Genomic DNA, 12,500 nt, shown 5'->3' on the forward strand with positions numbered 1-12,500 from the left:
TGGGTACCGAACCTTTGCACCCCCCTCTAAACAGTGGGGAAAACAATGAAGAGGAAAGTCGAGATTTAGATGGAGAGAATGTAGCCTATCCTGCTTGGGTAGAGAAAGTAAGATTAGGCCATAGGTGGAGTAGCCTATAGGTGGAGGGCTCAATAGCAAAATACTCAGGCTCCTACCATACTATTTTACACTCCTGGAATTACATGAAGATTTGCATTTGTAGATAACTCACTGATGGGCAGTAAGCTATGACAAAGCAAAACACAACTTGTTCAGAGGTGTACCATTACCTTTCCATCTCTCTGAGGGGGAGACTTATTAACAGATTGTGGCATAATCCTATCCTGAAATAGGAACAGTAAATTACAGTTTTGTCTACAAAAGTCTACAAAAGAAGGTCAAGCTTCAGAAGCAGGAAACGTCATATGTGAAGAAGAATGTGATTCCTCTATGCCGTGTGCTTTGGTCCCTGACTAGGAAGAGGAAGGCTGGTGACCTCCGTGTAAACCCAAAGAATTAGATTTTTAAAAAACCCTGCGTGCAATTAGATTTCCAGGTGTTCATAAAAGACTTAATGTGATGGAAAACTGATTCAAAGGTGGTTGAGCAAGGATTTGGTGCCAGCAGACCTAAGAATACCCAACCGTCCCAATTATCACATGATCTTATCTTGGCATTGCATAAGAATTATAATTTGAATCGTGATTACTAACAGCTTAGTTCAAAGGGCAGAGCCACATGTTTACTAAACCCAAAGTCAATAGAACGTTCCCTGAGTTCCGTGCAGGTGCATGGTTCCTGTGTTCCTGTGCAGCATATGCAAATGCTGCCAAATCCTTTTGAAATGCAAATAGATGTCAAGATTTCATTAATTAATGTCAAAATTGCACCGCATTGCTGCAAGATTTCCTCAGGAATTATTTAACTGCTTCATTCCTTGGAGGCCACTCAGATTACTGAACAGACGTGTACTCCAGCTATTACAGAATCTCTATTGAAGAGGGGGATTCTGCTTGCTGTTGCTTGATCCCATAGTCATACACATAGTCATAAACAATATTATGTAAACAATATACCTGGGAACATTGTTTTTCCCTTGTCCATCCTTTGGATCCGAGATGTCATATTTGACCATTCTTTCTTTTTAAGTGGCCAAGGTATCATTTCTAACGTGTTGATTATTGATTATAAATACCTTTGTTCATTTATTTTTTTCATATTTTGAAATCTATTTCTTGACTCATTCACTTACATGTTTTATATCTATCTATCTGTCTATTGATCTGTCTGTCTGTATCTATCTATCTATCTATATCTATCTATCTATCTATCTATCTATCCATTTATAATAATTTTTTCGTGTTGCTGTATTTTTCGCTGCTGTGGAAGCGACATTATCTTATGATAGTCTGAAATGCACAACAGAACAGTCACTGTTTTAAATTCAATTCATTGGTGCCACCATGTGGCACATCTGGTTGGGTTATACCATCTGAAAGATATAACAGTCACACTAGGCTTTATCAAGATATGAATGGACATGGAAATGATATGCTCCACAAGCAGCGAAATAGACAGAAGTACAGTTTGAGTCCTACGGGGTCTTGAGGTTTTCAAAAAATAAAAATAAATAAAATTAAAGTTTTTGAAACCCAACCTTGTACTGGCCGTGTTGAGTGGTTTTACAAAAATGAAATACTGGGGCCATCTAGTGTCAACAAGAGGAACGGTTATTTGAAGAAAATATGAAATGGATGTTGTAGTTACTACACACACATCAAAAACACAACAAACAAAGTCATGCTAGAAATCAATCAATCGTGTTTAATTCAATATACAGTAGGCATAATATTTTTGCATTCACAGTCTCGCTTGTACAGCATGGTCAGATTATGGAAGCCAGGGTTTCATATATCAAATAAAATGGTTGACCCGTCCCCAGTGCTGAGCCGCCCAACCTCCACAACTCAACCAAGGCCATGTAATGGATTTCATTCTCAGGGAAGTCCCTTGATATGTAAACCTTACCTGTACATTGTGTACACAGTGTGTTGCTCTGAATAAATGTGTCTGGCAAACAAGCAATTGAGATGTTTAGTGCAGGTTGAAATCGAATGCTCAGAAATGTACAGTATGGTTCCATCCAATTATGTGATTTTAAGATGTACAGTTTAAATATTTCTATGTTAACACTCACTCGGCATCCAGAACTTTGTCAAACAAAACAGCATTTAAATAACACTCATAAGATGAATTGCAAGTGTAACGCTAGTATGGAAGTATGGAGATGAAGTACATTCCCTTCGTAGCATCAACGGCACACTAGGGTACAAATTCCAACTAGGGTACAAATTCTACTTGTTTCTGTTAATAGAATATTCAGCATTAAAGTTGTATACTGCAGTTAAACATAGTTATCCAGCTAGTGTTCAACTGCATTTTGCTACAAATACAAAATTATACAAAAATTCAAATGTACACACAGAAACACACAAGTTATCATCAATACTTAATCTGAATGAGTGTAGGTAGGCTATAACTGGCTCACCCATCATTTTATTTGTCCATGTCCATATGCCTCAGTACGAGCTTGGTATTTTAAGTTTGCATATCTTTCCTCAGTGCAAAGTTTCGTCATTGACAGTGGCACATAAAATAAACTGGACTTTATTGCAATATATTTGTGAGATGCTAAAACAGATGCAGAAAAGTAAACAGAGCAAAGCACCCCATATTTGCATAACATATCTAATGTCAGGAAGAGACGACATACAGACTCAGATTTGCATATATGTACTGCAGTTCTGTAAGAAAAAACATAGTCTTACTGTGTGTGTAAAACATTGCATACCAAATTGTAAATTGTTTCACTACAAGCGAGAGACTCAAGCATCTACTGAAAGCCTTAAAGGGATGATTATATGGATTATGAAAAAGTACTAAAAGGTAGCATGGGAAAAAGAAAATCGTGCTATAGCTGCATGCTGTAAAAAATAATACATCATATGACAATAATTATTATTTAAGGGAAAAAACTGTCATAACTAAAAATACATAAAATGTATTGCCTTTATCATCTTAACAGTCTTCTAAACTTGATTAACTACATGGAGTTTCTTCTTTCCTGGCAACTGCTGCAATTTTTGTAAAACAAAATGGAAGTAAATCCATCAATCTTGTACAAATGTCGGATTGCTCTTCATATGGTACAGTTAAGTCTTCCTGCTTGAGGATCACTGTGCAGCAATGTCATAGTAATAATCTCTCAGCCTCGGCTCGACGACTGAAAAGCCTGGCCTCTCATCCGCCCTGCAAGAATAAAAGACACCAGACAACACAAGCTGAGTCATGCAAACACCTTACAGATGTCACCCCTGGTCAAAAAAAATCTATATATATTTCCCTGCAATTCAGAATCAAGAGGCAACAAGATACAGTACATCCTGTCAATCTGTTATTTTGTGAGTGGACAGAAATACATTGAATGGAGGGGGGCTGTAAGTGATAACATTACTCATAACATCTTCAACAACCAAATTCTAGCATCTGAATTCTGAGCTAACAAAAAGGCCTCTCTGAGGAGCTAGAGCGGATGCAGAGACGTTGATGCAGGTTCATTTGGAATTTCATCCTCCTCTTTCCCCAGAATCCCCACCCTACATGACAGTCGTGATGACCAACACACTTAAGGACAGTCCCCCCCCCCTGCATATGTTTCTCACTAAGACTTCCACAACGGTCTACTTATTGAGAAGACACATGGAACTGGCTACATCTAGGAGCAGAAACAAAAACAAAACATGAACTATCTTTCATCCCACATGCTCTTAGACTGTACTAAGTAATATACTTTTACTGCATGTATCCTTTAGATCATTTTAATTTATATATGCCCTTGATTATGAGTTTTATTTGTGCTGTTTGACTAAATTCAGGACCGTAACAACACACAAATATGTTCTAATGTCTCTGCTTTGTCAAACTAATACATGAAATCTGAATTTCAGTCATTTTTAGATTAGAATGCCCACCTCACACAGTTAGAACATTTAGATTTATTCATTTAGCAGAAACTTGTCATCCAAAGTGACTTACATGTCTATTAAAAGGGACTACATGACTCCAGAGCAACTTTTGGGTTACGTGCCTTGCTCAAGGGCACAACGGTGGAAACTGAACCCACATCTTTTCAGGCTACCGCATGTTAGCGCAGCTCCTTAAGATGTATGCTATCTACCATTTCTTTTTAATAACCCCTCAAATGAAGACTTCTGGCAAGTTTTGTGAAAGGAAATTGACAGATTGAGTCTTACAAATATGGTATAACCAAGATGCTTTGAATCTAGGCCGGTAAGCCCATTCATTCAGCCATCATCCCTGGGCATATTGAATATTGAAGTGAATTACTGAAATGTAGTGAGTAACAGCAGTGTTGCTTGGAAATGCTAACTGAAAAATGTACATTTTGAAATTTCATTTGCTGACAATAAAGATTGTGAGCTATGGCTAGCAATAAACTGTGGAAATATACTGTATATCTGCACACTGTTCAGTGTTCAGTTTGAAAATATAATTTCTGTGGCAAAACTTTCAGTCGTGAGTGAGAGGATTTCCTTTTAGTGAACCTTTCTAATGGCCCTTTTCCACTATGAACCCCGGTGTTCAAGTTTCATAGCTTCATAACAACTACTTTGATAACTTATCCCAACTGCATGCAAACACCCAACTGTTGCGTAGCATTGAATGCTTTGTCCACACTGACTCCGTTAAATAAACCGTTATATTGTGTCATGTTTCTTGTTCAATAAAGCAGAACAACAATGTGAGTGCCAGACAGAAAACAGAAACGGCATTCAACAGAAATTCTGCTCAAAAACGTTGTGCTGCAACACACTGCACTGTGTCGCGTCACATCCAGTTGGGACATTCTAATTGAAAACATGGAAGCCAAATTGATTTTGTTTCTGACACTAGCTCACATGGAGACCAGACAACCAAATACTGTAAGTAAGTATGAGTAAGTATCTTACTTGTATGTCCAGCACTTTTTCATGAGCTCATAAATCTCTGGGGGGCAGTTAGCCGGTGCGTCCATCCTCTGTCCACTCTCAATCATCTGGATGACCTCATTTCCTTTCATGCCCTGAGAGAGAGAGAGAGAGAGAGAGAGAGAGGGGGGGGGGGGGGGGTTAAGTCATCTCTCCTCACATTCATTGATCATCTCATATACTGTAACTGAACACTGGTTATGTATGAGGGTAAAGATTACATGGTGTTTTTTGCTGCATGTTTCTTGAGGTTGAAATGCAAGAAGACACACCTGTGATACTGTTTGTGGAATTTAAAATCATCTTAGAAACTTCATGACATGACACTTACTATTACACTGACATATATTACCCTACTAAGTGATGTTACTGTAATACTATCATCCACACTGTCGCCGATTATGCGGCACAGAATGGGCACTATTCTGCTCAAATGCCCCAAGATGTCAGAATTACAGTACAGAATAAATGTTTTAATTCATATTTCCTCTCTCTTATTACAGTAAGTGTATTTTTGTTAGGGTGGATTGATTTGTACATTTCACTACAACAATTGTGTTATTTTATAAAGTATTATTTCATTGTGATTACAATACCGGCATCACTGAAAATGAAGGCTACCAGAGAGTTGATAAAGATTGACAAAAATACAGTGCATGAGGATGTTAAAGTGACTGAAAGACATGTATGTAATCTTGTGTAGTACCTTGTAGGGTTTCTGGCCGTACGAGTAGGCCTCCCACATGAGAACCCCAAAGCTCCAGACGTCACTCTTACAGGAGAACTTGAAGTAGTTCATGCACTCAGGGGCGTACCATTTCACTGGCCACTTCCCATGTCCTTTGGCCTGGATGAGAGGAGGAGAGGAGAGGAGAGGAGAGAGGAGGAGAAGAGGAGAAGAGGAGAGGAGAGGAGAAGAGAGGAGAGGAGAGGAGCGGAGAGGAGAGGAGAGGAGCGGAGGGGAGAGGAGCAGAGGAGAAGAGGAGAGGAGAGGAGAGGAGAAGAGAGGAGAGGAGAGAGGAGGAGAGGAGAGGAGAGGAGAAGAGAGGAGAGGAGAGAGGAGGAGAGGAGAGGAGGGGAGAGGAGAGGAGAGGAAAGGAGAAGAGAGGAGAGGAGAGGAGAGGAGAGAGGAGGAGAGGAGAGGAGAGGAGAGGAGAGGAGAGGAGGAGAGGAGAGGAGACAAGGCCCCAAAGGGCAGCGGAAGAAATGTTACTCGTGTACTCGGTACCCTGTGGCATGGGTCATATACGATGGGCCAGTTTCTCAGTTGCTTATATGGGGTGGATACACACACACGTACGCACACACACACAGTACGCACGCATGCACGTACAAATGCAGTTACACACACACACACACACACACACACACACACACACACGCACACATAGTACAAAAAGCAGCTTCTTCAAAATGCAGCTTACTCATGCATCCACCAGAGGGCACACTGAACCTACAGTACTGTATTTCCTACTATGACACTTACAGTATTTCAGGAACCTACTGTACGCATGTGTTGTAACAGTTCACTTCCTCTGTGACTTCTTTGAAAAGGCCACTGTTACTGATTTGGAACACTACCCTGAACCCTGACCTTGTCTCAGATACTAAACGTATAAATAGTCTACCACTGAGGGCTCAGGGCAGACCAGTGCTGAATATGGCTCTTTGTCCTGTACCTGAACTACCTTCATTAGAGGAACTAACCTTGGGATAGTTCTTCTTCTGTGAGATACTTAGAGAGGCCTTTTCAACAGCACATTCATCAGCAAGCATGAACCAATTTCCTCAATTCAACAGTTAACAAGGTCAATAGTTTGTCGTGAACCTGGTCTGACCTTTTCACAGAAACCGAAACAGTACTGATTTGATCAGGTCAGGGGGAGCGAACCTTGTAATAGTTCTCCTCCTCCGTCAGGGCTTTGGAGAGGCCAAAGTCGCTGATTTTGGCGTAGTGCTGGGTGACCAGCAACACGTTTCGGGCAGCAAGGTCCCTGTGGACAAAGTTGTGTTCCTCAAGGTACTTCATCCCCATGGACACCTGGTGTACCAGCTCAGTGATGTTCTTACTGGAGACACTCATTCTGTTGAGAAGAAGACACATGATAAGTTACCTGGAGGGACAACCCTGATACAGTTTTTAAAAAGGCATTCATCAATATGGATACAGCAGGTTATACCAGAAGAATATTCCTTATGCAAGGAAGGCAATGGATCATTATCTATGAGCCTTGAATTTAAAGTTCATTCTGTTAGTTACAGCTAATGGTAAAGATGAGCAAAAAGAATGGTCTCAAATGATCTATAGGGAGATTGTGGTGTTCACTACTCAACCTTCATGCATTCAGTTTATGTTCATCTTTGCCAATATGTATAGTGAGGGAAAGACATGAAGGAAATTAACTAAATTACAGAAAGATAAGGAGTAAGACAAGAAAGAAAGAAAGAAAGAAAGAAGAGAAGAAAAAAATATTAAGGGGGAAAAACAGAAAAATAAAACAAAGACAGACCCAAAGATCAACAAAGAAAGAGACAAACAGGGTCTCTGCTTTCTTGGGTCTCAAACAAACAAACAAACAAACAAAACAAGGGAAACAAACAAACAAACCAACAACTCACTTATGCCTCTGCAGGTATTTGTGCAGCGGTCCCAGCTCGGCCAGCTCCATGACCAGCATGAGGTTCTCGGCCTCGCAGATGCCTATCATGCGCACGATGTAGGGGTTGTCCAGCTGCTGCATGACGTTGGCCTCCCGCAGCATCTCGTCCCGCACTGCCGCATTGTTGTCGTCGTTCTTCAGGATCTTCACCGCCACCGGCTTCTTGGTCCTGCGCCGGCACACAGAGCAAAGGTCGAGAGAGATCAGGAAGAGGTCACACAAAACTACATCCGCGAAAAAGACCCAACATTAACCCTTCTTCTGCATGAGGCCTATGCTTGGCACAAGGCAATACTGCAAGAAGGAATGATTCTATTCACAATGTATTATGATCACATATAAGACCACATATAGCCTAGTTATGTTATTTACTTCAGCGATTCATTATTTTCAAGTAAATTCCGATACTAATAGATTTTTCTCTGGCACCACTAAAAATATGTTGGGTTCAATAACAAGTTGCCTATTTTTTTCCGATGACTTTACTGAGTGATTTTGACCGATTTGTACTCTGTAACTCTCTCCGCTATTCAAATCCATACATGCCCTGTATATATTCTTTAGGTAGGCCTATATGACCTCTGTGTTCCTCTACAGTTTGGGCCTTTTAAGGCAAAAGGGCAACGGGGGGGGAAACCACAGAGTGACTGTGTCAGACGCACTTCCTCATGGTGTAGATTCCCTTGAGGACGGTGCCGAAGTTCCCGGAGCCCAGCTCTCCATCCTCCAGGAACAGCTGACTGCGGTCCACGTGGGTCTGCCGTAGCTCGTCGGGGTCCGCGTACGGACTCTCGTACACCTCGGTGTCCATGGGCATGGCATCTATGGCATGGAAAGATACAGTAACGGACAGAGAGAGAGAGAGAGAAAAGGGGGAGAGGAGACAAGGAAAGAGAGAGAAAGGCCAAGGTGGTGAAAGAGGATTGAGAGAGGGGTGATAGAGAAAGAGTGTGTGTGGCGGGGGTGTGGGGGGGAGAGAAAAAGAGGCAAGAGAGACCATATATAAGGATGAGAGACAAAGAAGTTAAACAAAGGAGTGAAGAGGGAGGAAGATGGAGGGAGATATGGAGTCAGATAAAAGGAAGGGTAGGAGAGGAGAGGAGAGGTGGAGGAGGAGGATGTGATTTAGCCCATTACTATGTAATGCATCGCACATTTTTTTTACAATGCTGTTTTTAATGCTCTTCTTATTATCGCCTCAAGTTAGGCGTGAGAATGTGGTCTAAAAACAAACATGGAAATAAAACAAACCAGCAAGTATCCTCACCGGTAGTATTGGGACCCCTTGTTTCATAAGTATTGAGATTGTCTGTTGTTTTATTACGACTGGAGTTTCCTTGCTGTGGTTGAATTCAAAGCAGTAGATTAGTTGAGGTGACAGAGAAGAGCACAATACACACAAACACACACACACACTCTCTCTCTCTCTCTCTCTCTCTCTCTCTCTCACACACACACACACACACACACACACACACACACACACACACACACACACACACACACACACACACAAACAAACAAACAAACTGAATGATGACATTCAGGTTCAGGTTCAGGTTCAGAAAGTGAAGGTTTCTCTAAATCTGGGCCAGTCAAGAAAAGTCACACAAGCGAGGCACATATCTGAGAAGGTACTTTGACTTTCTGAACCTGGAAATCATCAAGCACACACACACACACACACACACACACACACACACGTAAATGAGGGCTGGATCAGACTCCATGCAACCTGAAAGTCCACACAAGCTCAAAACACACACACAAACACACACACATCAGGTTGCATCTCATGGCAATGGTCCAAGTTTCCTTCATGGCCACCAAGTATGGATCCCACGGTCATTTAATTTCATTCAAGAAACCGATTCATGATGAACATAGTCAAAGAATCCATACAGAATGCAATGCAAAGAAGACCTATGGATGGAAAATGGCTTTGAGCTTTTCATCCCAATCTGTCTTCAGTAAACGCACGCGGTGGCTGGACATGAAGGAAAGGAGCCTCGGGATCAGTTTCTGGGGGCAGCAGAGGGCAGCCATCACACAAAGGGTTCACACGTGAGAGAGAGGGAGGATGGAGGAGATGGATAGACTGTGCACACAAGCAGGCTGTCACTCGTTAGCTTCCTTTGATTCATGAATTGTGTTAACTTGCTATGGAAAGTGAACTGCATTTCAAACGGGGAAATTGAAATGCCAACAGGGTTTCACAGATGACTGTACATTACAGTGGTTCAGTCTCACAGAAATGTTTTTTGATTAAATTTGGTATTGAACAATTCTGGAATAAAAAATAATTCATTGATATACGCTATGGTAATGTTACAGTCATGTGGGAATTTAAACTCTGTGTAAGTGGTATACTGATGTATGAGCATTATGCATTATACAATACAATAGTAAGATCATTTTAAGTAAGAAATTATTTCACTCTTAAAAGAACAGTTGCCATAAGCAAAGTGTAATAAATGAAAATACCAATTAAGTAATCAATTCATTAATTAATCAATCATATATGAAGAGTTCAGATGCAAAAGCCTCTAAATGCCATCTCCATCAAAAATGAGATAGCGATGGTGAGTGAATGCTCTCCACGTATAGTTAATAATTTGTTAATCGTTATTTCACTTTTTCTTCAAAATCCCCTAAATACCACTCTCTTCCTGGTCTGAAATATTGATTTGAAGGCATCTGAGCTCTTCATATATTAAAAATATAGCATTAAAAGAATCTGTCCTGTACACCTATGAAACTATCTTGTACCCCTAGTATTATGCCTTCAACAGGGTAAGCACTATGATGGACCACAAGAGGCCAGTACAGAACAATAGATCTCATGCGCCCTCGAAAGAACTTCCAGTCATAGAGGCAACATGGCCTTAGCTTTCGCTACATTCAAACTAGATATTCATATATTCATACTAGTGGTTTGTGATAGGGCGAGACAATGGGGAAGTGTGCAGTTGTGGATACAGCAACATCCTGTGGGTAAGTCTAATGAAGGGAACATATTCTGGACTTTACAAACCTCTAGTCTAGAGACTATCTATGGTCTACGGTAAACCCTGAACTTTATCATAAAGCTTACAGTAATCATCAACAATATTAATTGTTCAGTTATTTAATTATTGGTTCAGGATTAGTGATTCTCCTCTACAGTAATTTGAAGTGAAGGATAACTTCAGGGAGATCATTCTTTTCTGAAGACCAACAGTGGTGCAAAAGGTTTTGGGATCTTTCTGAATTTGGGTGTACCCTCTGAAGATTACCATACATTCACAGCATAAAATAACCTGGAATTTAACATCTTTGGAAGGCTTTGGGATCCTCTGGCATCAGACTAGTAATAAGTAGGCTACATGATTTTCAATATTAATAACCCCTATTACAGAGGCATTACACATATGCCATTTTAGAAAGTGTGTCCACAACACCATTATACACTAACCAAATGGCAAGTACTCGTCACACTCTATGCGGAACTACTATACCCACAATACCAAAGTGTCAAATGAAATATTTCATTAACACTGAATGGGAATAAAATGAGAATTAAAAGGGGTGAGGTTAATGTCATTCTCTAGGAACCCATTAATGGAAAGATAAAAAAAGAGAGACTTGGCAATCCCACACATATGTTAGTAGCAAAAAATAAATTCCAGTTATGGTAAAAACAGATGGTGGGAGTTAGTAGATGAACCATGCCACACCATAAGTATTGAGACACAGAGAGGTGGAGAGAGAGAGAGAGGAGGGGGGTATGGCATGTTAGTGCACCTTTTTGGAGCCAGGTTTGGGGAAGGAGTATGATTTGATTCTTGAGAGTATTCCACCTGTGGCTCCTTGCTACAAAACCACAAGTTTGAAAGAGGGTTATTCGTTTTTAGTCCTTCGTAATACTTCAGGTTAGATTCACCAGGATTGTGACATGCATGTTAAAGTAGGAGGATGTTAGTTAATTCTGCAACAAAATATGTAGTCCACAGTTATTGGTTTTTGTTATGGTTTTTCCATCATCATTACATATCATGTTTGGGTTTGACAACAAAAGTAGTATTGCCTTTGTAAACCACTCTATGAATCTCAGTAATGAGCGGACATCTGCACTCCAACATAAAAACAACATAACGCCGCCATTATGCTTGTCCATGGCCTTAGTCAATGTTAGTCATTTCCTCATGGCTGTGTAGGCTACTTTATCACTGGTGCTTCCTGTCATGTGATCAGCACAGACTATCACTGTCATCACACTTGCAACACTTAAATGGGGGAGGGGTATTTTGCTAGTCCATTGCACATTATCAAGTATAACGAGAAACCTTTCTCCAACATGCACGTGATTTCCAGGAGCAATAAGGAGTATTTTCCCCCGAGCACAGGAAGTCGATAAGCACATATTTATTTGGAGAGGTAATTGCTTCCCTGTTTCAAGACTGTTGTGAATAATAGGGAAACTTAATCATGTTGACTCAGTTTCTTCATGGACTGGCAGAAAGAGTTAATTATTACTAGACTGTTTATTGTTGTATTGTGATTGTGCAGACACAGTAGTGGAGAAAGAAGTCACCATATTCACATTGTACAGTTAACTGTTCATAACCGAACTAAAATGATACATATTGCCCAGCTACTGTAACATTGTTTTCTTGGTCTTGTATGGTACTGTAAATGCTGACAGTAAGTGGTTGTAAATGGTTCATCAAATTGTATTGTGCAATCGTCACACAATTATTTGTCAGAGAATATGACCCATGTCCTCTAAACAAAATTATGGACGAGGATGGGG

At 40.5% G+C, this 12,500-nt stretch overlaps 1 protein-coding gene across 3 annotated transcripts in view; it reads right to left on the minus strand.

The window, feature by feature from the left end:
- Positions 1-1,798: 1,798 nt before the first annotated feature.
- syk (spleen tyrosine kinase) overlaps positions 1,799-12,500 on the minus strand; it is a 59,121-nt gene continuing 48,419 nt past the window's right edge. For 2 of the 3 annotated variants that reach the window (XM_062553920.1, XM_062553919.1), the window contains exons 7-14: positions 11,492-11,560; positions 8,976-9,048; positions 8,371-8,530; positions 7,668-7,877; positions 6,940-7,132; positions 5,755-5,895; positions 5,031-5,143; positions 1,799-3,309 (exon numbers count right to left, since the gene is read on the minus strand). In XM_062553920.1, the coding sequence (XP_062409904.1) occupies positions 3,234-3,309; positions 5,031-5,143; positions 5,755-5,895; positions 6,940-7,132; positions 7,668-7,877; positions 8,371-8,530; positions 8,976-9,048; positions 11,492-11,560 (1,035 nt within the window). In that variant the 3' untranslated portion in view covers positions 1,799-3,233. The remainder of the gene's footprint in view (positions 3,310-5,030; positions 5,144-5,754; positions 5,896-6,939; positions 7,133-7,667; positions 7,878-8,370; positions 8,531-8,975; positions 9,049-11,491; positions 11,561-12,500) is intronic. The other variant, XM_062553921.1, reaches the window with a different exon arrangement.

The sequence above is a fragment of the Sardina pilchardus genome, chromosome 14 (genome assembly GCF_963854185.1).
Source record: "Sardina pilchardus chromosome 14, fSarPil1.1, whole genome shotgun sequence".
NCBI classification, from domain to species: Eukaryota; Metazoa; Chordata; class Actinopteri; order Clupeiformes; family Clupeidae; genus Sardina; species Sardina pilchardus.